Genomic DNA, 27494 nt, shown 5'->3' with positions numbered 1-27494 from the left:
CGTTTCATAGCAGCCTATCACCTTCTACCATTTGTCTACACTCCAAGCACCATGACAGCCCTCTAGGTTTAGACGCCCCCCGATCCATGACAACTGAGATTCCCATATCCATAGCCTTCTTGGCTTGTAGCTTGTAGGTCTAAAAACGTTTTTGTCCTTACTATGCTGAAATATCAAAGACTAAGCTTTTTGTGTGACTCTGGTAAGTCATTTCAAGTCAAAGCATTGTTTTCCCTGGCACATAAATGTATACTACTAACTAGTTCTGTTTATTTAGACTTTGCAGCATAAAAATCTTGTTGGGAGCTGAAAAACACTTTCACAGCTGTATGTTAATAAAGAAATACTACAGCTCAGTGCAATGGTAAATGTTAAGTCAGCTGTGGGATATGACCACTAGAGGAGGATGCTGTTGTACTGACAGTAGAGTCATTACTATTTCAGGACTTTTCTTTTGATGAGGGTCACAGCACTGGAGAATAACCTGGTTCTGGTCTAGATGTACCGGACTCATTTGCCTGAGGGTGGCCTCTAAAATAGTACATAAAGTTATGTTTGCTTGTACACTGGTCATCCTGATGCACTCCATGCAATACTTGCTGTTGTTTGTAATAGTTATTGTCGTGTTTTTGTCCACATTTGTTTGGAAATGGTGTAACTGTCCTTTGTCGTTGGCATACAGCTGCATGGTACTGTGATATTTTTTATTTTTTTATCCGTTATTTTACCAGGTAAGTTGACTGAGAACACGTTCTCATTTGTAGTTATAGTTCTATATAGTTACAGGGGAGAGGAGGGGGATGAATAAGCCAATTGTAAACTGGGGATTATTAGGTGACCGTGATGGTGAGGGCCAGATTGGGAATTTAGCCAGGACACCGGGGTTAACACCCCTACTCTTACGATAAGTGCCATGGGATCTTTTAATGACCTCAGAGAGTCAGGACAACATTAGTTGTCATTTTGTCACTAAGCTGGTTGTTGTTAGTCTAAAGCATACTTTTACAAGTTTGCTTAATTTGCATTTGTCCCCCATCTCTTTGCCTCAAGAGTCCAGTCTGCCTTTCACAGCCTTTATCGCAAAGACGACATTGTAATTAATTTACTGTCCCATTACATTTTTGGTTGAAAATGAAAAAGTTTTAATAGTAATTTCTTACAAATATGGGCTCTTGTGCATGGTGGATTTTTCGTATTGTGATGATCTGTTTTTGTAATTTAATATATTGTCATAAGCAACTAGAACTAGATAGCAGGGGCTACCATGGCAACCGTTTAACCCTGCTGTGCCTTTACCTACCTATTGACAAATAAGTTTTTTCACATCTTTTATTGCTTATTTTAGTCCATAGTATTTAAGGCTTGACAGTAGACATGCACCACAGTTAATTTGCCCACTAGCAAATAGATCCAAAACTATTGTCAGCTAGATTGTGATACTAACGTGATTTTAACGACTTTGCCAAATGAGAAAACATCTTTATACAAAATAAAATGTCTCATTGGTTAGTTTTCGTCAGTCGAAAAAACATGGGACGTATTTAAAAAAGGCCACAGAAACTCTGAATCAGATCTGTGTAATGAAGGTGGAGGGAGAGAGAGTTTTGCAGGCCTTCATTTTACATGGGTGTTAAAAAATTGTTTTTAAGTTAACAAATGTTCCAGCCTTGCAATAAATAGTCTGGCAGTCTGACTAAAGTGCCAGAGTATGAGGAGAGACATCCTCCTTTTTATTTATGGGAACAAGTATTTCCTAACACTTTGGATCCTATTCTTGAATAGTGCATCAATGCAACAAAAAAACAAACAAAAAACTAATTACTGTCCATGAGTAACCTCAACCTTGTGGGTCTGTAGGTGTTTGGGCCAATAAGGTGCCAACTCAATTCTACCACTGACTAGTCTCTCATGCCCCTATGAATGAGGACACAGGGCAATAGTTTTAAATCTAAACCAGACCTTTTTTACTGGGGTACACTAACCCCTAATTGGGGCTCTTTTCTTGACAAACAGTAGCAGTTTACCAGATAAGAAGTCAAGAAGTTCAGAATATAGATTGTTGTAAGGGTGTATTACATCCTGTGCTGGCCACAATGTCATATCCATTCCGGATTCTGAGTGGTAAAATCATATCTGAAAAATGCCTCTATGTATGTGTTTACTTTATGTGGGAATGTCTTATGTCTGTCCTACATGTAGTGTTGGTACATGGAATATTCCTCAACTCATTGCTATTGCAATTTGTTCAACAACTGACATTTATGTTCAAGTATTATATTCAACTGACATTTTCAGATATTATTTTGACAAACACACTTTAACACACTTTGGTGCTTACAATACACTCTCTATTGTCATAGATTTGCTGGGCACTGTCATCTGTGATCTTTGTAATATGACTTTCTTTAAGCATGTACTGATGAAACTGTCACTTAATATTTTTTTCTTAAAGTCTCTAAACGCTCTACATTTATTCACTCTGTGATAGGGTTGGATGCTATATGATACTTTTATTATTGTCCTGTAAATGGTTCAGTGCCTATAATTTAGTCTGTGTGTAGAATGGGGCATAAAGGAAATTACTAGATTATAATGATAAGGAAAACAGCATACAATTTTGGCCTGGGTATTAATTTGCCTATGTAACAGTATAACTTTAAACCGTCCCCTAGCCCATACCCGGGCTCGAACCAGGGACCCTCTGCACACATCAACAACAGTCACCCACGAAGCATCGTTACCCATCGCTCCACAAAAGCCACGGCCCTTGCAGAGCAAGGGGAACTACTACTTCAAGGTCTCAGAGCAAGTGACGTCACCGATTAAAACGCTATTTAGCGCGCACCGCTAACTAAGCTAGCCGTTTCACATCCGTTACACTCAAGATCCTGCCATGGAAAAGACGACTGGGTGCACAGGAAGTGTAAAGGAGGGGAAATAACGCACAACATGCAGCAGGACACCTTCAGCTGCGGGGTCTTTGTAATGCAGTTTTGATAGTTACATTTTCAATAATGAATGGTTAGCTGTTATGTGACAATTAGGTCAAAAATTCTATTTTATTTTTTGGTGTAGATGGCCAAGGAAGTTGCACAGAACTTCGCCAACATCGACTCCCAAATTGATAAGGAACCTTCACAAAAACACATGGAGCAACTACGAAAATAAATGGTTGAGGATATACTACAAATGTCTGGTATGTAATGACATTTAATTCAAAGTAAATGTAAATTATTTATTTTTATGTAGTTTTGTTGGACAGCCGTATGTTCAGTTCATGCCTATAATTTTAGAGTTCAGCAAAGCCAACAACTGCTTCATTGTCACGAACCTCGCCGAGGATGGTGCCTCTTCCTGTTCGGGCGGGGCTCGGCGGTCGTCGTCGCCGGCCTATTGGCTGCCATCGATTCCCTTTCCGTTTGTTTTGGTTATTGGTTAATTGGGTACACCTGTTTTGTATTAGTGTTTGTTTGTAGGTTATTTAAGGGCACTAGGCCCGCTGGGTATTTGTGCGGGCTTGTTTCTTGTTACTCTGTGTTAGATGGTGTTATTTTGTTCTTGTCGTTATTCGCCGGACTATTTCTGTCCTGTTGTTTGGACTGGCAACTTATACACGCCCTGTGTGTTGGCGTGACCGTTTTTGTTGCGCTGGTGAATAAATTTGACAAACGACTTGAACCCTGCTCTCTGCGCCTGATTCCACCCACCACTCCTAGTTATCGTAACATTCATGTGGGCCACTGATAAAGAACCTGGATGTGGCCCAAAGACTGCCTGGGTTAGTAACTTTATTTAACATGTTTATAATCTTTTGACAACAGTGACAGCATGCAAGACAATTTATGATATAACATAATGGATGGCTGATTCGTCATACTGCATTGATATTTGATATTATTTATAACGTGTTACGCTTTGTTTTGTTTTAGGTTGAATGTTTTGCATGCCAACGGTGGTTCCATGTGCTGTGCCTAGGAATGAAGACAAAATAGTTCAACAGAGTAAACACAAACTGGAAGTGCAGTCTGTGTTGTTGAAAATGTATGCTATACCCCATCCACAATGAAGTGGCTCTGAAATGTACATCAACCAGGAATAAAGAGAAGGTTAACACTGTGAAATATTTTGTACTTATTTGAAGTAAAGTGTCTGACATGTTGGGAAAGATTAAAGGTCTACAATTTCTGTTTAATTTGTCAATATTACATTTACAGCAAACCCACTGCAGCCTACCTCACTAGCTCACTCTCCATCCCTGCTTTGGACAATTAACATGACTCTAGTACTTTGTCATTTTCCTTTATGGTTGATATTAATGATGAAAGGAGATATCTGTCTCTCTCCTATTAAATACTGTAGAAATATAAAAAACAGGGAAATAAGTACTTAGAACTACCAATTATTATAGATAAATATTAAGAAAGGGTAAACACAAGACTGGACTGAACCCCCTAATTGTCAAACTAACATTGATGTACAACAATATAGAAGATACACGACGAGGTTATGCAATATGGGTGTATATCCACAGCACGCTTCTTAGGTGTGTAATTGACATGACCAAGGAGCTATTGAAATTTAAACCTATGAAAAATGTACGTTATACCGCGTGATTTTACAGTACACAAACAAGAGTGTGTGCAATATAAAAGGGAAGTCGATGACAAAGGAGCTATTAAAATTTGAAAGTTTGAAAATGAATGTAAAAACATGTGAGATGAAAATGGACAAACTAAAGGGTGTGTAACGTGTCGGCCCACTGAGTGTACATTCTGAACCTTTGAGTCAAGTAGGTCACATGACCAAAGAGCTATTGAAATTCAAATGTAAAAAAAGTTTGTACTTTGTACTAACTAATTCAACTAGGAATACAAAATGCTCACATTTCCACATGTTTATTAGCTTTGGAAAGTGAATTAATGTCCAAATCGTGAAAATAAGACCTGTGCAATGTGTGCAATTTTTCCAACATCATGACACTTATTTGGAGTCTGTTGCTCAAGTGGTTTGAAAGCTATTGAGGTTTCAAAGTGTGAATATCTGTCGAATATCCTTCTTGAAACTGACTTTACCTCGGTCCTGTGTCTGTCATCTTGAGATTACGTTTCATGAACACCTTGACTTTTTCCTCCGTTGACTGATAGTTTTCATTTTCATCCTCCTTTATTCCCATTATAACAATATTATTTTTCATACTTCTGCACTTTAGATCAAGTAATTTGGGTTTCATTGTTTTATCATACAGTAGCCTCTCTGTAGTGTCTTTTAGGGAGTCCACGGTAGTTTTCAATATATTATTTTCCGCTCATATTTCTTCCATTTTATTACTGTAATCCATTCCTGTTTTTAAGGCCTCAACCTCCCCCAGTAGCCCAGGCAATAGATCTAGTTTTTTAAATTGCTCGCTCATGCTTGTAAGCAATGCTCTATCTTCTGGACACAAAGTTATAAAAACGTCCCCCTACAATGTTAAATTTGATATCTTAGACGGAGGCTTCCCTCCCGTTTCGCTCCAGAACTCGAGGAAAGGTATTCTCTTGTTTCTTTTTCGAGCCTATCAAAATGCTGATCAATAAATAGCTCCAGATTCTCCAGAATGTTTGTTTTTCGTAGTTGTCAGGTAATCCTCAATTTTTGTGATTCATTCATGGGACAAGCTGTGCCTACCATGCTGCCACCTGATCACGAAACCCAAACCGTGCTTCTTAACACCTGCCCTCTTAACCCGGAAGCCAACTGCACCAATGTGTGGGCCAGCCTGCAACCGAGGTCAGCCTGCAGGCTCCCCACTTGCCATAAGGAGTCCCTATGAGCCAAGTAAAGCCCCGCTGGCCAAACCGTCCGCAAACCCGGACGAGCCTCCCTATGGGACTCGCAGTCATGACACAGCCTGGGATCGAACCTGGGTCTGTAGTGATGCCTTAAGCACCGTGATGCAGTGCCTTAGACTGCTGTGCCATTCGGGAGGCCCCTGTCATATCTTTCATTTGAGCCTAGAGAAAGTGATCTACACTCAGGCCTGGAGGGAAGCCAAAGTCATTCCGCTACCCAAGAATGGTAAAGCAGCCTTTACAGCAGACCTATCAGCTTGCTGCCAGCTCTTAGCAAACTGTTGTAAAAAATGGTGTTTGACCAAATACAATGCTATTTCTCTGTTAACACATTAATAACAGACTTTCAGCATGCTTATAGACAAGGGCACTTAACATCTCGACCCGAAACCTGCCTCCGCCTGCCCTGCCGGAAGCTGGGTCCGCGGTTTGTGGGGCCATTCAAAGTCCTGAGGAGACTGAACGAGGTATGCTACAGGTTACAGCTATGCCCAGATTACCATATTAATCCCTCGTTCCATGTGTCTCTCCTCAGGCCGGTGGTGGCTGGTCCACTCCAGGAGTCTGAGGTGCGGGAGGTTCCTCCGCCCCCTCTGGACACCGAGGGGGCCCCGGCGTATGCTGTTCGAGCCATACTGTACTCAAGGCATCGAGCGAGGGGTCTTCAGTACCTCGTGGAGTGGGAGGGGTATGGTCCGGAGGAGACATTCTGGGTGCCGGTGGAGGACGTCTTGGACCCTTCGTTGCTGCGGAGTTCCACCGTCTCCATCCGGATCGCCCTGCGCCTCGGGGTCGTCCCCGGGATCGGTGTCGGCCCGCTGCTGGAGCCGTGCTTCAAGGGGGGGGGTACTGTCACGACTACCAGCGAAGTCGATCCCTCTCCTTGTTCGGGCGGCGTACGGCGGGCGACGTCACCGGCCTTCGAGCCATCGCCGATCCTCTTTTCATTTTCCATTTGTGTTGTCTTTGTCTTACACACCTGGTTTCAATTCCCCAATTACTTGTTCATTATTTAACCCTCTGTTCCCCCATGTTTGTTAGTTTGAGTAATTGTTTATTGTAATGCGGTCCGTATTTGTGGCCATGTATTTATTACGACGTGTATTGTTATATTATTGAGTAAAATTGCTTTCATTACTCATATCTGCTGTCCTGCGCCTAACTCATCTCACCAGCAACACACAGACGCATTACATGACCAAAACATTTTGTATTTTCAATGTCTGTAAATTACGTCTTTTCAACTTTCATTAGGACCTGAAAATGAGCCGGATTTCAATGTCCAGAGAATATGAATTTTAAACGTCGGGAAAATACGTATTTTCAACTTTCATTCAGAACTGAACATTAACCTAATTTCAATGTTCGGAAACTATTTATTTGAAACATCTGGAAAATATGTATTTTCAATGTCCAAAAATACCTATTTTAAATGTTCGGAAAAGAGATCTTTTCACCTTTAATTCAGAACCTAAAATGAACCTAACTTCATCTGGAGAAGATGTTTTTTCAACGTAATATTGCTTACCATACATGGGCGTTACATAAAACGTATTGTCTGAGAAGGAGCATCAGACGTGTGCCCATTGAGCATCATCACCACCAGCTAGTTGGGGGCTGAGGGGCTCATTAGGACAACTCAGATCTCTCTCTAACTTTCGCCTAATTAAACCTGATATTAGAGAGCAAATACTGAGCCCCGGCTTTCCCTGTACAGCAACGGATTGTTGTTGCTTTTCTAAACAAACAATGATCATAAGGCACTGCAGAATGATGAATAATTAATGTTAATTTTTAATGACTTTCAAAAAAAGCTAATTAGCCACAAAGGAGTTCTAGCAAGTATTTCATCACCATTCTCGTTATGAGGGATCAGCATGGAGAAAAACATATCAACAGTGAAGATAACAAAAGTCAGGCCCAGAGAGGATATGTTTTGGCTATGTTTTGGTCAGTCACAGTATGATGTCTGCCTTTTGGCTACTAACATTCAGGTACAGCAGGCTATGTTTTGGTCAGATGTTGTTTTGCCGGTAGTCTTCCCTGCTGGCTGATGGGAAGATGGATGGGAAGCCATCTAGCTGTGTATTAGAAATGATAATCAACAACATGTGCATAGTAGTTGTCACCAAACCTGGTCCCAGAGCAGCATGGTACAGACATTGTGTTGCAGCAGCCAAAGACCAAAACAACTAATCAACCCATGGTCAAAGCTACACATCCGGTCAAACGTTTTAGAACACCTACTCATTCAAGGGTTTTTCTTTACATCCTACATTGTAGAATAATAGTGAAAACATCAAAACTATGAAATAACACATATGGAATCATGTAGTAACCAAAAAAGTCTTAAACAAATTAAAATATATTTGATATTTAAGATTCTTCAAATGGCCAACCTTTGCCATGATGAAAGCTTTGGACACTCTTGGCATTCTCTCAACAAGGTTCATGAGGTAGTCACCTGGAATGCATTTCAATTAACAGGTGTGCCTTGTTAAAAGTTAATTTGTGGAATTTCTTTCTTAATGCGTTTGAGCCAATCAGTTGTGTTGTGACAAGGTGTGTGTGTGTGTGTGTGTGTGTGTGTGTGTGTGTGTGTGTGTGTGTGTGTGTGTGTGTGTGTGTGTGTGTGTGTGTGTGTGTGTGTGTGTGTGTGTGTGTGTGTGTGTGCCAAGAAATACGAGCAATGGACAATAGACCAGTGGAGATTTGTCCTTTGGTCTTTAGTCCAAATTGGAGATTTTTGGTTCCAACCGCTGTGTCTTTGTGAGATGCATAGTAGGTGAACAGATGATCTCAGCATGGTTACCACCGCATTCTGCAGCGACACGTCATCCCTTCTGGTTTGGGCTTAATGGGACTATCATTTGTTTTTCAACAGAACAATGACCCATCTAAAATAACCCTAATTTATAAGACAGATCTTATTTGATTAATGGTGGTCGGACCCATCTACAGTGGAAGTCGGAAGTTTACATACACCTTTGCCAAATGACCCAAACATTTTTCCTGCAAAACGTAGTCTCGCTTTTTTATGGTGGTTTTGGAGTGGTGGGTTCTTCCTTGCTGAGCAGCCTTTCAGGTTATGTCGATATAGGACTTGTTTTACTGTGGATATAAATACTTTTGTACCTGTTTCCTCCAGCATCTTCACAAGGTCCTTTGCTGTTGTTCTGGGATTGATTTCCACTTTTCGCACCAAAGTACGTTCATCTCTAGGAGACAGAACGCGTCTCCTTCCTGAGCGGTATGATGGCTGCTTGGTCCCATGGTGTTTATACTTGCGTGCTATTGTTTGTACAGATTAATGTGGTACATTCAGGCGTTTGGAAATAGCTCTCAAGGATGAACCAGACTTGTGGAGATCCACAATTTTTTTCAGAGTTTTTGGCTGATTTCTTTTGATTTTCCCATGATGCCAAGAAAAGAGGTACTGGGTTTGAAGGTGGGCATTGAAATACATCCACAGGCACACCTCCAATTGATTCAAATGATGTCAATTAGCCTATCAGAAGCTTCTAAAGCCATGACATAATTTTCTGGATTTTTCCAAGCTGTTTAAAGGCACAGTCAACTCAGTGTATGTAAACTTCTGGAACACTGGAATTGTGATAGAGTGAATTATAAGTGAAATGATCTGTCTGTAAACAATTTTTGGAAAATGTACTTGTGTCATGCACAAAGTAGATGTCCTAACCGACTGCCAAAACTATAGTTTGTTAACAAGAAATTTGTGGAGTGGTTGAAAAATTAGTTTTAATGACTCCAACCTAATTGTATGTAATCTTCCGACTTCAACTGCAGCTGCCAGGCGCACTGGTTTGTGTCAAGAACTGCAACGCTGCTGGGGTTTTCACGCCTAATTTCGACACTGTCATACAACATACAACAATTCGTCATTTTGTGAACGTATTATTTTCTTTGACAGATTTTGGGCGGAGTAAGACCTCTCGCTTTGCCTCTTCCTCTCTCTCTGTAATTAGACAAATGCAGCTTCTCTTCTGTCAATACTTGTTGCCCTAAAATATTAAATAAACTCTTGCTCATCAGAATAATATCATAATTCGCTAGAATTATTGCTTTAATCAAGTTGACGTTGGTAAAGTTCTCTTTCATCTCTGCTTCTCTCATGCACCGAAGACATCTAGGGGCGGAGGGGAACATTCAATAATTTCAAATGACATCAGCTTGACCAGATTTAAGAAAATTGAAACCTGTTAAAATGACCCAACATGTTTCTGGTAAGATTTCAGTATGGCTTGGATGCATATTTTATGTGGTTGAAATACTATTTGATTTTATGATGCTAATAAAGAGAGCACCTTTACAGATGTTGCTAACTGTGCACTTTCAAGATGCTGAAAAATATATATATATATTTCTCCAAATGTACACATAACATAGCCACAGCACTGCTATCATGCTCTTTTACCATTTCACCAAATATTTCACAAACATTAGGCTACTGTTCTGGCCCTACCTGCTATTTATTTTCAACCCTCCATTTCGCAGCTTTTCTCTTATTGAATTAAACTATGACATTGTCCTTTTTGCTTCAGTGGATCGACATGAACTTTTTCTGCCCAAGTTCCCAAAAGCATTTAACAATTGGTGTGTATTTGGCAAGCATAGCCTACCTACAGTTATGGCCTAAAGTTTAAGCTTAGGCTACGCACTAACACCAGATGAAAATAATGAAAGAAAATCCTCAATGTAGCCTATAGTAATGAATTGCAGAAGAAATACACATTTATGGATTTTTAATGCATTGTTTTCACTTTATTCAAACAGCCAGCCTCCCACCTGCCCTTCATCCACACAATATTTCATGACCCTAAACCCACGAATGTGACTGCAGGTTATGAGTAAACTCACACATCAATAGTATCTACTTTTTAAAAAATGTATCCATTATTTTACCAGGTAAATTGACTGAGAACACATTCTCATTTACAGCAAATGTCCTGGGGAATAGTTACAGAGGAGAGGAGGGGGATTATTAGGTGACCGGATTGGGAATTTAGCCAGGACACCAGGGTTAACAGCCCTACTCTTACAATAAGTGTCATGGTATCTTTAATGACCTCAGAGTGTCAGGACACCCATTTAACATCCCATCCGAAAGACAGCACCCTACACAGAACAGTGTCCCCAATCACTGCCCTGGGGAATTGGGATATTTTTTAGACTAGAGGAAAGAGTGCCTCCTCCTGGCCCTCCAAAACCACTTCCAGCAGCATCTGGGCTCCCATCCAGGGACTGACCAGGACCAACGCTGCTTAGCTTCAGAAGCAAGCCAGCAGTTGTAGGCTGGGTGATATGACAATGCCACTTTTACTGCTACTCAACAAACACTGCTAACACTCACATGTAGGCCTATTTACACATCTCAGTCAGAAATATCACTACATTTGATGAAAAATGTAATCTGTGTGTTACTCCTCGTGAATGTCACATATAGGCATATATCCTGAAAACATGTTGAAATGTTATAATCCTATGAGATTACTGTGCATTACAGTAATTAAATGGTTGGTCTAAATATAGGAATGAGGTGTATCTCAAGGTTCATGACAACATTCCTTTGAGAAATCCTCCATAAATAAAATGTTCTATAAAGGCTTCACCCAGAGCACTCTGTCAGTAGATCTTTGCCTGGGGATTCAAGAGGAGACTGAGAGAATACCTGTTTGTACTGTGCTGCTTCAATGGCATGATTCCTTTCTAAGACAACCTGCCATATTTAAATCTATATCCTACAACCAAGAAGAAACAAAGCATTATATTGGAAATGTGCTTCTGCTTTTTCAATTTCATCTAAGCTTTTACATATATATATATGTTATCTATTGCTTGAAATTTAACATGATTTCATGTTTAAATGTCATCCTTTGTGACATGTTTATGAAATGCAATTACTGTACATAACTTCTTGTTATTGGCTATTTCATTGTGTGATTATGGCTAACAACAATACAACAGCTGCAAATGGTGGTAGCAGCTCATCTCTGTTACAAGTTAATGACATGATCATGATAATCCAGGTGATGAATGCAATCTTCATTTACATCATCTGCCTGCTCATCTTCACCTTCTTCAAAAAGGACACCTTTCTCTCAAACACACGTTATATTTTCTTTGCTCACACACTGTTGGCTGACTGTCTGTACCTAATCATGACTAATAACTTGCTCCTCCTGACTTACTTTAGTGTCACCATGCCAGCTGCTCTGTGTGTTTTCTTCTGTGTGTTGCTTTGTGAGTTGACCTTTGTCACGCCGCTGACACTGACAGCCATGAGCCTGGAGCGGTATGTGGCCATCTGCATGCCCCTGCGCCATGGAGAGCTCTCCACTGTACGCAGAGCCATTCACTGCATCCTACTCATCCACAGCATCAGTGCCATACAGCCCATCATAATTGTCTCCATCTTCTTTGCCTCAGTCCCTCTGGGCTTCTACACACAGTATAAACTGTGTTCAGCAGAGATGTTTATTGCACACAATTGGCAGAGACACCTTAGATCAGTTATAGGTCAGTTCTACTTTCTGGTCATGTCCATCACCATTGTGTTTACCTATGTTAGAATATTTGCAGTGGCCAAAGAATCTTCGGACAATAAGAAATCTTTATCTAAATGTCGTAAAACGGTGATTCTCCACGCTATCCAGTTGTTCCTGTGTCTGTTCCAGCTGTGGTGCCCGTTCATTGAGGCTTCCATCCTGCCAATTCATTTGAAATTGTACAATGTGAGATTCTTTGATTACATTCTTTTTATTCTGGCCCCGCGATGTCTTTGTCCACTTGTCTATGGCCTAAGGGATGAAAAGTTTTTCCTTGCAATTAAATGTTATGTATTTTTTGGGGTGAATAAGAACATTTCCCCAATACTTGTTGATAACTTAATTACTGGTCATATGAAAACATAACACTTGCTTAACAGGCAAGGCCATTGGTATTGCTATTATTTATCACATGTTTTGTGGTATTGAAAAGCACTTTGGTTTTCAAAGACCACAGACAATGATATATTGTGTGAATCTTAAGGTATATTTTAATGAACGGCTATGTTACATATGCTTATGTTTAAGCTAATTATAGTATATACATTGCAGCGTCTTCTAATTCGAAAAAATGTAAATGTCTCAAACAACATTAACCCATGTGTGTAATTTCAAAGATGACCTGATTGAGAGAAATAAAACATTCCTTCCACCTCCCAAGCAAAGTTTCAAAAAATGTGTTCTGTAATAAGTGACATTTGCAGTGAGTTACAGTTGTGATTAGCTCCAGGAAATGTACAGTAACTGTATCAATGACATGAACTTTGACTGTTGTGTGCCAGTAGATGCATCTAAACAGACCTGTGAAAACCTGCAGTGAGGAGATATAGAGACAGATTTGAAAGATTACAGTAACAAAGTATGAGCTGATACTCAACTCTGCTGATTCTGAAATTCACTCAACAGTTATTGTGACAAACTCTTGGGCATCTATTACTCACTGGGTCGTCTTCGCCATTTCCCATCAAACTACATTAGTTCCTGAGAATTATGTCATAGGCCGTCGTGTGTTCTCCAAAAACATTCCCAAAAGGCTGTCATATGAATCCATTCAGAAGTGGAGTAGGCTTCACAGCAAGAAATATAACAGCAAGTTGGAATCGCCTATACTTTTAGAGCCTATTGAGAATATCTATATTTTGCACTTTCCTCATTAACCATAAATCACACTTATCCTACAATACATTCTGCATGAAAGGGACGAGAGCATGCATCTGTGTTTTAATGAGTCCCAAAGTTTCAAGTTGTATTGTCCCATGCACAAGTACAGTGAAATGCCTTTCTTGCGAGCTCTTTTCCCAACAATGCAGTCATCAATATCAATATATATTACTATAAATAAAGGAAAGTAGAATAAAAACACATGAGAAATGGACATTAAGAAGAACATGAGAAAGCTAGTAAGCTATATACAGGATCAGTTCCAGAGCGGTGCCAATACCATATTTAGAATGTTCAAGTATACTGGAGTAGTAAGGGTAGATATGTACAGTGCATTTGGAAAGTATTCAGACCCCTAGACTTTTTTCACATTTTGTTAGGTTACAGCCGTATTCTAAAATTGATTAAATTGATTTTTTTCAGCAATCTACACACAATACCCCATAATGACAAAGCAAAAACAGGTTGTTAGACATTTTTGCATATAAAAAAATGAAATAAACTGAAATCACATTTACATACAGTACCAGTCAAAAGTTTGGACACAGCTACTCACTCAAGGGTTTTTTCTTTATTTTTTACTATTTTCTACATTGTAGAATAATAGTGAAGACATCAAAACTATGAAAAAACACATATGGAATGATGTAGTAACAAAAAAAGTCTTAAACAAATCAAAATATATTTTATATTTGAGATTCTTCATATAGCCACCCTTTGCCTTGATGATAGCTTTGCACACTCTTGGCATTTTCTCAACAAGCTTCACCTGGAATGCTTTGCCAACAGTCTTGAAGGATTTCCCACATATGCTGAGCATTTGTCTGCTTTTCCTTCACTCTCATCCCAAACCATCTCAATTGGGTTAAGGTTGGGTGATTGTGGCAGCACTCCATCACTCTCCTTCTTGGTCAAATAGCCCTTACACAGCCTGGAGATGTGTTGGTTCATACAAATGATATTCCCACTAAGCGCAAACCAGAAGGGATGGCGTATCACTGCAGAATACTGTGGTAGTCATGCTGGTTAAGTGTACTCTGGAATTCTAAATACATCACAGACAGTGTCACCAGCAAAGCACTCCCACACCATAACACCTCCTCCTCCATGCGTCACGGTGGGAACCACACATGCGGAGATCATCCGTTCACCCACTCTGCGTCTCACAAAGACACAGAGGTTGGAACCAAAAATATCACATTTGGACTCATCAGACCAAAGGACAGATTTCCACTGGTCTAATGTCCTTTGCTCATGTTTCTTGGCCCCAGCAAATCTCTTCTTATTATTGGTGTCCTTTAGTAGTGGTTTCTTTGCAGCAATTCGACCATGAAGGCCTGAAATTACACAGTCTCCTCTGAACAGTTGATGTTGAGATGTGTCTGTTACTTGAACTCTGTGAAGCATTTCTTTGGGCTGCAACCTGCTCAATTTTGAGTCTCATAGCAAAGGATCTGAATACTTATGTAAATATGGTACTTCTGTTTTTCTCAAAAACTTTTTTCTCTTTGACATTATGGGGTAGTGTGCGTAGATTGCTGAGGAATTTCTTTTAAAGTCAAGGGGTCTGAATACTTTCCGAAGGTACTGTATAGGGTTAAGGTGACTAGGCATCAGGATATATGATAAACAGAGTAGCAGCAGCATATATAATGATTGTATTTGAGTATGTGTGTGTGTAGAGTCAGTATAAATGTGTGTGCGAGTTATATATGTGTGAGCAAATTAAGTGTGTATGTGTGAGTGAGTGAGTGTGTAGAGTTCTGTAAGTGTGCATAGAGTCAGTGCAAAAACACTAATAAAATAAAAGAGTCAGTACAGATAGTCCAGTAGCCATTTTGTTAGCTATTTGTTAGGTACAATTTTAGCTACAATTTTCCAGGCCTACCTTTCACACCGCCTGATATAGGGGTCCTGGATGGCAGGGAGCTCGGCCAACGTTATGTACTGTGCTGTTCGCACCACCCTATATGGTGCCATCTGATGGAGGGTGGTGCAGTTACCATAACAAGCCATACCAAGTAGTGATGCAGCCAGTAAAGATGATCTCAAATGTGGAGCTGCAGACCTTTTTGAGGATTTGAGGGCCCATGCCAAATATTTTCAACCTGCTGAGGGGGAATAGGCTCTTTTTCCCCTTCTTCACGACTGTGTGTGTGTGGACCATTTTAAGTCCTTAGTGATTTGGACACAGAGGAACTTGAATCTCTCGACCAGCTCCACTACAGCCCCATCGATTTAGATGGGGGCATGCTCGCCCGTTTCCTGTAGTCCAAATCAAATCAAAGTTTATTTGTCACTTGTGCCGAATACAACAGGTATAATACAACCGTACAGTGAAATGCTTACTTTCAGGCTCTAACCCAATAGTGCAAAAGAGGTATTAGGTCAACAATAGTTAAGTAAAGAAATAAAAACAACAGTAAAAAGACAGTGAAGTACACCATCAGCTCCTTGGTCTTACTAATGTTCAGGTAGAGATTGTTGTCCTGGCACCATACTGCCAGGTCACTGACCTCCCCCCTGTAGGCTCTATCATCATCGCCGGTGATCAGGCCTACCACTGACCTGTCATCAGCAAACTTGATGGTAATGTTGGAGTCGTGCGTACAGGAGGGGACTAAGCACACACCACTGTGGGGCCCCAGTGTTCAGGGTCAGCTGGCAGAGGTGATGTTGCTTACTCTCATCACGTCAGCCCGTCAGGAAGTCCAGGATCCAGTTGCAGAGGGAGATTTTCAGTCCCAGGGTCTCAAGCTTGGTGATGAGCTTGGAGGAGACTATGGGGTTGAACGCTGGGCTGTAGTCAATGAACATTATTCTTAAATAGATACTCCTCTTATCTAGGTGGATGGGGCCAGTGTAGAGTGCAATTTAGATTGTGTTGTCTATGGATCTGTTGGGCGGTATGCAAATTGGAGTTGGTCTAGACCAGGAATGGGCAACTCCAGTACTCGGGGGCCAAAGTGGTGTCACTTTTTCAACATCCTAAGCAAACACAGCTGATTAAATTAGTTGCATTCTAAACTGAAGATCATGATTAGTTTATTACTGGAGTCAGGTGTATCAGCTGGAGCAAAAGTGTGACACCAATCAGGCCCCCGAGGACTGGAGATGCCCATCCCTTGTCTAAGGTGTCTGGGATGATGGAGTTTATGTGTGCCATAACCAGCCTTTCAAAGCACTTTATGATTACAGATGTGAGTGCTACAGGGCAGTAGACATTGTGGAAGGTAGCCTTAGAGTTTTGGGAACAGGAATGATGGTGGTCAGCTTGAGACATGGGGATTACAGACTGGGACAAGGAGAGGTTGAAAGTGACCATGAACATGCCTGCCAGCTGTTCTGCGCATGCTCTAAGAATGTGGCCCGGCAGTCCTCTGGGTCTACGAGCGGCCTCCTGATATTCTGTCAAGGTGTGCGTAAAATGCATTTGTCTGGTAGAGAGGCATCTTTGGACAGATCACATCTGGGTTTTCCTTTGTTATCCGTAATGGACTGTAGCCCCTGCCACATTTGACGGGCGGCGGAGCCTGTGTAATCGGATTCCACCTTGTTCCTATATTTCCTTTTTGCTTGTTTGTTCGCTCTGTGGAGGTCATAGAATGACTTATTGTACTTGTCTGTGTCCTCAGCTGTAGCCTCTGGGTTGGCTGCAATAGCCCTGTGTGCGATAGCCCTGTCCTTTAGTTTAGTAGCGCCAACCTATGTGTTAATCCTGGGTTTTGATTGGGGAAGCAGCGAACCTTCACTGTGGGGACAATGTCAGTTATGCATTTCCTAATGAAGCCTGTGACAGCGGTAGTTAGCTCGTGGATGATATCGGTGGAGTCCCAGAACATATTCCAGTCTGTGCTAGCAAAGCAGTCCTGTAGCATTGCCTACAGGACGGCTGTAGGCAATTCGGAGTACCATTTCTCTACGGAGTGCGTCATGGGTATTTCCTGTTTGAGCTTCTGCTTGTAGACAGGAAGCAGGAGTATAGAGTCATGATCTGATTTGCCGAAGGGGCGACGAGGTAGAGCGTTGTATGCTTGCTTGTGGGGAGAGTAACAGCGCTCTAGGACTTTATCACCCCTAGTGTCTTAATGACGTGGAATGAAAATCACAGGCAACCAGAAAAGCAGCCTCTGGGCACATGGTTTCCTGCTCGTTTATAGCTTTGTACAGTTTTTATTTTTACATCAAGTTTTTATTATTTCAATTCATAGGATTCATGCAATACATTTTATTAATAGATTTTTTTAACCCCACCCCCCCACCAGCAATCTGATAGCATGTAAAATAAATAAAGAGAAAAACATAGTTAATCTACTGAACAATACATCATATAGTCTCAGAAATAGTGAAAAATTATTGATACACATTCATGGATGTAAAGGTATAAAGGCCCATTGGTTAAGAGTTCAGAAATGTCCACGACTGCACTACTGGCATGTGTCCAGAGTGGACACCTTGGCCCTGTAGATCCTGACCGTGGAGAGCTCCATAAATACAATTCCCTTAAATGTGAGCAGCCATTGTCGCAATGGTAACTGATGAGGTGGAATCCACCTTTGTACAATCATTTTCTTAGCAGCTGTGGTTCCTGTTACATATTTAGAAATCCAGGGGATAAAAACAAAAGTGTCAGTGTATACTGATAACTCTGGTTTTTAAGTCTGCAATCTGGATCCCTGCACAGTCTCATTGAAGATCTTGATAACTTTCTATCCTCTCTGGATTAAAACCTAATTATGACAAGTGAACCATATTACGCATTGGATCGTTACAAAAATAGTGTTTACACTACCTTGTAGTTCACCATTAAAATAGGTGGATGGTTAAGTAGATATACTTGGTATTCACATCTCAAAAAATATAAATGAACTTACCACAATTCACTTCAATAGAAAGTTAGCAAAAATAGATAAGATTCTGCGACCATGGAGAGGTAAATACTTGTCTATTTATGGGAAGTCTTTGGTCTTATCACAGTTTACTTACAGTAGGCACTCTCTACTCCAGATTTACCTGTTTTTTAAATCATATGAGCAAAAAATATTTCATTTGATTTGGAATGCTAAAAAAACAGACAAAATTAAACGTGCCTATTTATATAATGAATATGAGGGGCCTAAATTATTCAACATTAAAGCTTTAAACCTCTCACTAAAAGCTTCACTCATACATACATTATTCTTAAACCCAAAATGGTTCTCCAGTAGATTATTATGAAAAGCTCATATTTAAAATGTATTTATATGTAGTAAAAAATCTGTAAAAAAAACTAAGATATTTGTCCTCTGAAGAAGGGGGTGGTGGAGGGGTTAAAAAAAATGAAAAAGAAGCGTGGTTTGGTGGGTCATGTTTCGGAGAACCCACGACTCGACCTTCTCCTCTCCCGAGCCTGTTGGGGAGTTGCAGCGATGAGACAAGATCGTAATTGGATCGCAATTGGATATCACTAAATTGGAGAAAAATGGGGTAAAAATAAATAAATATATATGACAGATAGGAATATGATGGCTCACTGTTCGTTGATGGCATTTCCTGCCTAAGTTTGCCAACTTTGTCAATGAAGAAATCATTAAAATAATTGGCAACCTCAAATGGTTTTGTGATGAATAAGGCATCTGATTTGATGAAAGATGGAGTTGAGTTTGTCTTTCTGCCCATAATTACCTTTAAAGCACAAACAAATTGTTTTCCATCATTATTTATTAATAATACAGTTTCTTATTATTATTGTTGAGTTTAGTCACCTCATTTATCAATAGTTTGATCTACGATGTGTGCAGATCAAACTATTGAGAAATTATTACCAGAATAAGACCAAAGAGGCATTCCAATTTAATTTAGCAAATTAGAAAATATCTCAAACACAAACAAGATGACTCTCCTTATAGTATTCCAGCCTATATGTTTAACCATTATCTCTGGCTTTTGAAAACCAGTATAATGTTCATTGTCACAATATATAGTTGAGCAAAGGAATACAAGACTACAGCAGAAACACAGCATACAAATTTGAGCCTATTTTACCACTAGGTGACGACAGAGACTTACTTTTTGTCGTAAAGAATACTGGTAAAAGAAATATATATATATTGAGACTTTAATACATCACAAAAGTAACCTCATATAATTTATTTTAGTTGAAGAGTAATAAACGACAATACAAGTAAAATGCACTCTATTAGACAATGCTCTGTTTGTGCTACTGGGGGACGGACTTCCTTTTGCTCCTGACCAATATGGCCGCGCTCAAAAGAAGCATTGCATGTCTCAATTTCTTCAGGTAAATATCTTTATAATAACAACTGCATCATTGCACCCTAATGCATTGTATTCGTACGCAAACAGAAACAGTTTCGTCCTAGATAAATATCGAATTGCTGTAATCACTATAGCTTGCTAATATCGGTGTTGTTGTTTACTCATTGCATTGCAGGAGCACAGCAGCGAGTGTCCTCAACAGTAGCAAACCCTTGCGCCATAGGCTCGTGCGTTTGAGAGATGTTACCAGCACGAGCTTGGTCTCTTTGAGTGTTGGCAGTGGACTGAGCGCTGTCCCTTTCATGCAGGTAAAGGACCATTTTCTCTCTCTTGCGCGGGTCACTCATCACTATATATTAGTGTCATTGAATAATGCTGAACAATTTGAATAAGGCTGACAAGTTGACTTTTTCCACCTTTTGTTACTTTACAGCCTTATTCTAAAATGTATTAAATAAATACAAATCTTCATCAATCTACACTCAATAAGCCCATAATGACGAAGCCAAAAGGGATTTTTTGACATTTTTGCAAATGAACAAAAACATTAAAAACATAAATACCTTATTTACACAAGTATTCAGACCCTTTGCTACGAGACTCGAAATTGAACTCAGATGCATCCGGTTTCCATTGATCATCCTTGGGATGTTTCTACAACTTGATTGGAGTCCACCTGTGGTACATTTTATTGATTAGACATGATTTGGAAAGGCACACGCCGGTCTATTAAAGGTCCCACAGTTGACAGTGCATGTCAGAGCAAAAACCAAGCCATGAGTTTGAAGGAATTGTTTGTAGAGCTCCAAGACAGGATTGTGTCGAGGCACAGATCTAGGGAAGGGTACCAAAACATTTCGGCGGCCTTGAAGGTCCCCAAGAACACAGTGGCCTCCTTCATTCTTAAGTGGAAGAACAGTACCACCAAGACTTCCTAGAGCTGGCAGCCCTGCCAAACTGAGCAATCGATGGATAAGGGCCATGGTCAGGGAGGTGACCAAGAACCTGATGGTCACTCTGACAGAGCTCCAGAGTTCCTCTGTGGAGAAACTTCCAGAAGGACAACCATCTCCGCAGGACTTCACCAATCAGGCCTTTATGATATAGTGGCCAGACGGAAGCCACTCCTTAGTAAAAGGCACATGACAGACCGCTTGGAGTTTGCCAAAAGGCACTTAAAGACTCTCAGACCAGGAGAAACACATTTTCTTGTCTGATGAAACCAAGATTGAACTCCTTGGCCTGAATGCCAAGCGTCACATCTGGAGGAAACCTGGCACCATCCCTACGGTGAAGCATGGTGGTGGCAGCATCATGGTGTGAGGATGTCATTCATTGGCAAAGACTAGCCAGGATTCAGGGAAAGATAACGGAGCAAAGCACAGAGAGATCCTTGATGAAAACCTGCTCCAAAGCGCCCAGGACCACAGACTGGGGTGAAGGTTCACCTTCCAACAGGACATCGACCCTAAACACACAGCCAAGACAACGCAGAAGTGGCTTTGGGACAAGTCTCTGAATGTCCTTGAATGGCCCAGCCAGAGCCCAGACTTGAACTCGATTGAACATCTCTTGAAAGACTGTCGTGGAGGATCGTTACAAAATATAACACTTACAAGAACTTGTGAATTCAATATAGGCTTTTAATACAAACATATCAGAAGCCTAGATGGTCCGCGGAACACGCCCTTTTCCAGAGCTCTGGCTCTGTTTTTATACACATACAACATATGAGTCCATCCCACATGCAAATTAAGTTACTTCCCTCAGTCCATCTGCCACCATTATATCCCAATCTGTGCATCCTGCTTGTTCACGCCCAATAACGACCATATCTGCTTTCAGTTAAGTTATAATGGTGACAGGACCTCTTCATGTCCCAAAAATAATACATGCCCATCTTATCCCATCTTATCCTTAAGTTTAGCTTGGTGTGTTCTTTGGTATGTCTGTCCTTATTAGGACTAGTAGACTGTGTCTCTTCTCTTCATGTCCTAAAAATATATGCCCTATGTCTATAGTCCATCAGTTGGTCATTTGGCTGACCCCCTCCTTTGTGTGTCCCTCTGACCTTGGTATGTCCAGCTGTCCTATGCTCTCATGGCCTTACTTTGGTTTCTTGTCCTATACAATAGACAATGCATTTTGCCAGAATGGCAAATGCACTCTAAGTGTATCTTTCTCTTGTGGTACAGTATTATGTTTCTCCCTATATGTACATCTTGCTCTCACAAGACCTGAAAATATCTGTGCAGCAACACTCCCCATCCATCCTGACAGAGCTTGAGAAGATCTGCAGAGAAGAATGTGAGAAACTCCCCAAAAACAGGTGTGCCAAGCTTGTAGCGTCATAACCAAGAGGACTCGAGGCTGTAATCCCTGCCAAAGGTGCTTCAACAGAGTGCTCAGTAAGGGTCTGAATACTTATGCAAATGTAATATTTCCGTTATTTATTTTTAATTTCTGAAAGCCTGTTTTTGCTTTGTCATTATGGGCTATTGTGTTTGTGGATTGAAAAGGGGGGGAAACAATTTCATCCATTTTAGAATAAGGCTGTAACGTAACAAAATGTGGAAAAGGTCAGGGGGTCTGAATACTTTCCGAATGCACTGTACATGAATGCCTTAATCGTAAAAATCCCCCCTTTCAGCTCATATATGAAACTGTTTCTGTTTCTCTCCCTATCCAGCAAGTGGAGAACCTCTCTCATGAATCCCTGATCCGAAGCGCATCCTCTATGGTTACAGACAGTGCAAACACTTACCTCTCCCAGACCACTCAGGCTCTCGTAGACTCCATCACACAATATTCCAAAGTAAGTACCTGAAGGGGTCATAGTGGATTTTTGTTATCGTGTATGCTAAGATGTACAGTGTGATAACTATATCCATAAATATCAAATGCTAATTGAACCAGTAAGGCAATGGCACCATGCTACCTAAATGACCCTTCGTGTTTTTGACCGTTTGTTTTGTTTGCGTTGTACTCAGGCTCTCCATACCCTCATCTCCCTTCAAAGGAGATATCTGGCTTCACTGGAAAAACTCTCCACTGCTGAGGAGGATGCCATTTGGCAAGTGATCATTGCCCAGCGTGTTGAAGTAGGTGTGTGAAATGTGTACTCAAAATAAACCAAAAATACACTGTTGTATTAAGTCATCTTTCCGAAAAAAAATATATGATCCTGTATTTTTGTATCCAGCCATCTGGAAAAGCTATGTCTTTAGGGTGTCTTGTTTATTTCCAAATAACTTTTAACTTGATTTACAATCTAAAATAGTAAACGCTTTAGTCACTCCTGTTTGCCTTTCAATGTTTGTCATTGATGTTCTAAAAGTAAATATGGTTTGAGTTCTATAAACTTCTCTAGAATGTAATGAAATGTTCTGATGGGTTTCTCTCTGTCCTGTCAGGTTGGCGACAGACTAGATGAATGCAACCACTTCGAGTCAAACTGGATTAATGCCGTCAACCTTTGTGAAATGGCAGCTGAGGCAGCGTACAACACAGGTGTGTTTATTACCAGTGACATTACATTTACATTTAAGTCATTTAGCAGACGCTCTTATCCAGAGCGACTTACAAATTGGTGAATTCACCTTCTGACATCCAGTGGAACAGCCACTTTACAATAGTGCATCTAAATCATTTAAGGGGGGGGGTGAGGAGGATTACTTATACTATCCTAGGTATTCCTTGAAGAGGTGGGGTTTCAGGTGTCTCCGGAAGGTGGTGATTGACTCTGCAGTCCTGGCGTCGTGAGGGAGTTTGTTCCACCATTGGGGGGCCAGAGCAGCGAACAGTTTTGACTGGGCTGAGCGGGAACTGTACTTCCTCAGTGGTAGGGAGGCGAGCAGGCCAGAGGTGGATGAACGCAGTGCCCTTGTTTGGGTGTAGGGCCTGATCAGAGCCTGGAGGTACTGCGGTGCCGTTCCCTCACAGCTCCGTAGGCAAGCACCATGGTCTTGTAGCGGATGCGAGCTTCAACTGGAAGCCAGTGGAGAGAGCGGAGGAGCGGGGTGACGTGAGAGAACTTGGGAAGGTTGAACACCAGACGGGCTGCGGCGTTCTGGATGAGTTGTAGGGGTTTAATGGCACAGGCAGGGAGCCCAGCCAACAGCGAGTTGCAGTAATCCAGACGGGAGATGACAAGTGCCTGGATTAGGACCTGCGCTGCTTCCTGTGTGAGGCAGGGTCGTACTCTGCGGATGTTGTAGAGCATGAACCTACAGGAACGGGCCACCGCCATGATGTTGGTTGAGAACGACAGGGTGTTGTCCAGGATCACGCCAAGGTTCTTAGCGCTCTGGGAGGAGGACACAATGGAGTTGTCAACCGTGATGGCGAGATCATGGAACGGGCAGTCCTTCCCCGGGAGGAAGAGCAGCTCCGTCTTGCCGAGGTTCAGCTTGAGGTGGTGATCCGTCATCCACACTGATATGTCTGCCAGACATGCAGAGATGCGATTCGCCACCTGGTCATCAGAAGGGGGAAAGGAGAAGATTAATTGTGTGTCGTCTGCATAGCAATGATAGGAGAGACCATGTGAGGTTATGACAGAGCCAAGTGACTTGGTGTATAGCGAGAATAGGAGAGGGCCTAGAACAGAGCCCTGGGGGACACCAGTGGTGAGAGCCCGTGGTGAGGAGACAGATTCTCGCCACGCCACCTGGTAGGAGCGACCTGTCAGGTAGGACGCAATCCAAGCGTGGGCCGCGCCGAAGATGCCCAACTCGGAGAGGGTGGAGAGGAGGATCTGATGGTTCACAGTATCGAAGGCAGCCGATAGGTCTAGAAGGATGAGAGCAGAGGAGAGAGTTAGCTTTAGCAGTGCGGAGCGCCTCCGTGATACAGAGAAGAGCAGTCTCAGTTGAATAACTAGTCTTGAAACCTGACTGATTTGGATCAAGAAGGTCATTCTGAGAGAGATAGCGGGAGAGCTGGCCAAGGACGGCACGTTCAAGAGTTTTGGAGAGAAAAGAAAGAAGGGATACTGGTCTGTAGTTGTTGACATCGGAGGGATCGAGTGTAGGTTTTTTCAGAAGGGGTGCAACTCTCGCTCTCTTGAAGACGGAAGGGACGTAGCCAGCGGTCAGGGATGAGTTGATGAGCGAGGTGAGGTAAGGGAGAAGGTCTCCGGAAATGGTCTGGAGAAGAGAGGAGGGGATAGGGTCAAGCGGGCAGGTTGTTGGGCGGCCGGCCGTCACAAGAAGCGAGATTTCATCTGGAGAGAGAGGGGAGAAAGAGGTCAGAGCACAGGGTAGGGCAGTGTGAGCAGAACCAGCGGTGTCGTTTGACTTAGCAAACGAGGATCGGATGTCGTCGACCTTCTTTTCAAAATGGTTGACGAAGTCATCTGCAGAGAGGGAGGAGGGGGGGGAGGAGGATTCAGGAGGGAGGAGAAGGTGGCAAAGAGCTTCCTAGGGTTAGAGGCAGATGCTTGGAATTTAGAGTGGTAGAAAGTGGCTTTAGCAGCAGAGACAGAGGAGGAAAATGTAGAGAGGAGGGAGTGAAAGGATGCCAGGTCCGCAGGGAGGCGGGTTTTCCTCCATTTCCGCTCGGCTGCCCGGAGCTCTGTTCTGTGAGCTCGCAATGAGTCGTCGAGCCACGGAGCGGGAGGGGAGGACCGAGCCGGCCTGGAGGATAGGGGACATAGAGAGTCAAAGGATGCAGAAAGGGAAGAGAGGAGGGTTGAGGAGGCAGAATCAGGAGATAGGTTGGAGAAGGTATGAGCAGAGGGAAGAGATGATAGGATGGAAGAGGAGAGAGTAGCGGGGGAGAGAGAGCGAAGGTTGGGACGGCGCGATACCATCCGAGTAGGGGCAGTGTGGGAAGTGTTGGATGAGAGCGAGAGGGAAAAGGATACAAGGTAGTGGTCGGAGACTTGGAGGGGAGTTGCAATGAGGTTAGTGGAAGAACAGCATCTAGTAAAGATGAGGTCGAGCGTATTGCCTGCCTTGTGAGTAGGGGGGGGAAGGTGAGAGGGTGAGGTCAAAAGAGGAGAGGAGTGGAAAGAAGGAGGCAGAGAGGAATGAGTTACTGAAAAGGCTGTGTTAAACGTGTGTGACTGTCCATCAGTGTTTTGTTACTTGTCATGTTTTTGTTTGGACACGAGGAAGAATAGCTCCTGCTTCGGCAAAAGACAAAGGGGTACGAATGAACTAATACAACCTGTTTACCACTAAATTGAGGAACTTAACGACAATCGGATGCTCCTTGCTCCCCATGACAGTTAGCATTCCTCCGTCATTACTGTTATTCTCACACAGACGTTAACCTGTCAGTGCAGTAATAAACTTACAAGCTCTAATAAACGCCCCCATAATGTTTGTTTTTCTCCGTCTCACTACTTTGTAGTTTGCGCCCCTCTTTTTCAAGACCTGTCAGCCTCTCACTTTGGCCAACGTATGGATCAGTAGTTGTCAGTGAATACAGCTTTGTGATGGTAAAGAAGACTAAAACCTCCAGGTCACCATGTACTCTAATTCCCATGATGCAGCACAATAGAGAAATGATGGACAAGGGCACCTGCTCAGTGTGACCTGTTATCATCATGGATTGAAGGTTTCATCTTTGGCCACTTTCTCTGTTATGGTGAAATTGGACTAAGACCACTGTCTTATGTTTGTTTCCCAGGAGCTGAGCATGCATCTGTCACAGCCAAGACCAATTTGCAGGTGGCCAAGGTTCAGGTGGAGGAGGTCCGGCAGATATCTGTGGATGCTGAGAGGAAGCTGACTGAGACCCAGGCCGAGGAGATCCAGAGGATGGCGGAGTATGCCTTCATAGAGAGTGGCAGTGATGACGTGCATGAGGCTTACCTCAGAGAGGACTAAGACAAGTTTGAGTAATGTATTGTGGTTTAAATCCTCAAGTAGACAGTACACAGTCCATCATTTGGGAAGTTCAGGAGTTGAGTCATTTGGGGTTGTTGTTTATATAAAAATATTATGATAAACAAAAAGTATGTAGATAATTTAGTGGTGAATTGAATAACACCAATCTTATTTAATAACACAAAGTTATTAAATTTTAATGGATGTAATGTCATGCTTCCTTGTTTATAAAGCTGAGTTGATTACAATTTCATGCACTTATTTGAACTGTAACACTAAATTATAATATTTATTTTCATACAGCTTTGAATAACAACTTCAAGTCTAAACTGAAAATAATAATTGACAATCAGGGTATCCTAAGTGAATTGTATGGACTATGGTCCACATAGCAGTACAGTATGGTGGCATTTGTTTATTTGTATTTTATGATATGTAAATTTAAATAACTTTATAATAAAAAGTATATTTTCCATATAGCTGTTTGAATTGTACTCTGTTTCTTTTGGTGTATTGAACATTTTCTCAGAGTGAATATACTTGTCAGTATGGATTTGAATACTCAAAGTTTACAATACAATTCAGCTGAAGAATAAAAAATAAAACAATTGTCTAACTTTTACAGAGAAGGAGAGAAGTTAATATTTATCTGCATGTTATGGGGTTGCCTGAGAGTCCATGTGAGTTCTGTAAAAATGTGGTATTTGGCAGTAAGGATTTTTCTTCTTTACTGTTAATTGTGGGTGAGACTAGATGTCATAGCTGGGAACTGTGTCTCTGCCAACCTGGAGAGAAAATTACCACTTGTGGTCCTCTTGGGACATATTTTGTTAACAAAATTG

At 41.6% G+C, this 27494-nt stretch overlaps 2 protein-coding genes and 1 long non-coding RNA gene across 4 annotated transcripts; all 3 read left to right on the top strand.

Annotated features, from left to right (window-relative positions):
* Positions 1 to 2880: 2880 nt before the first annotated feature.
* LOC135545282 (uncharacterized) lies at positions 2881 to 6659 on the top strand. 2 transcript variants are annotated; one of them, XR_010456443.1, is made up of 3 exons: positions 2881 to 2982; positions 3076 to 3196; positions 6367 to 6659. It is a non-coding gene; the product is annotated as an uncharacterized LOC135545282 (long non-coding RNA). The 2 variants fall into 2 exon arrangements; XR_010456442.1 differs by lacking the exon at positions 6367 to 6659 and adding an exon at positions 3930 to 4100.
* A 5393-nt stretch (positions 6660 to 12052) lies between these two features.
* Positions 12053 to 12763, top strand: LOC135545057 (odorant receptor 131-2-like). The gene has a single exon (XM_064972708.1). It carries the CDS (start codon positions 12053 to 12055, stop codon positions 12761 to 12763), a length of 711 nt encoding a protein of 236 aa, XP_064828780.1.
* Positions 12764 to 19773: 7010 nt separating this feature from the next.
* LOC135546435 (diablo IAP-binding mitochondrial protein-like) lies at positions 19774 to 27129 on the top strand. Its single transcript, XM_064974855.1, has 6 exons — positions 19774 to 19838; positions 19992 to 20124; positions 22506 to 22631; positions 22807 to 22917; positions 23230 to 23326; positions 26453 to 27129. The coding sequence occupies exons 1-6, from the start codon at positions 19795 to 19797 to the stop codon at positions 26650 to 26652; spliced, it is 711 nt and encodes a 236-aa protein (XP_064830927.1). The 5' UTR covers positions 19774 to 19794; the 3' UTR covers positions 26653 to 27129.
* The last annotated feature ends 365 nt before the right edge of the window (positions 27130 to 27494 follow it).

This window comes from Oncorhynchus masou, chromosome 9, assembly GCF_036934945.1.
Source record: "Oncorhynchus masou masou isolate Uvic2021 chromosome 9, UVic_Omas_1.1, whole genome shotgun sequence".
Lineage (NCBI taxonomy): Eukaryota > Metazoa > Chordata > Actinopteri > Salmoniformes > Salmonidae > Oncorhynchus > Oncorhynchus masou.
Note: the sequence above shows the minus strand (reverse complement) of the source record. Positions and strands in the feature narration are given on the sequence as shown.

Coding starts and splice junctions, on each gene's coding strand:
- LOC135545057 (XM_064972708.1), top strand. CDS start 12,053: ATGCCAGCTGCTCTGTGTGTTTTCTTCTGTGTGTTGCTTTGTGAGTTG.
- LOC135546435 (XM_064974855.1), top strand. CDS start 19,795: ATGGCCGCGCTCAAAAGAAGCATTGCATGTCTCAATTTCTTCAG. Junction 20,125..22,505: donor GCGCTGTCCCTTTCATGCAG/GTAAAGGACCAT, acceptor CTCCCTATCCAG/CAAGTGGAGAACCTCTCTCA. Junction 23,327..26,452: donor TGAGGCAGCGTACAACACAG/GTGTGTTTATTA, acceptor TTTGTTTCCCAG/GAGCTGAGCATGCATCTGTC.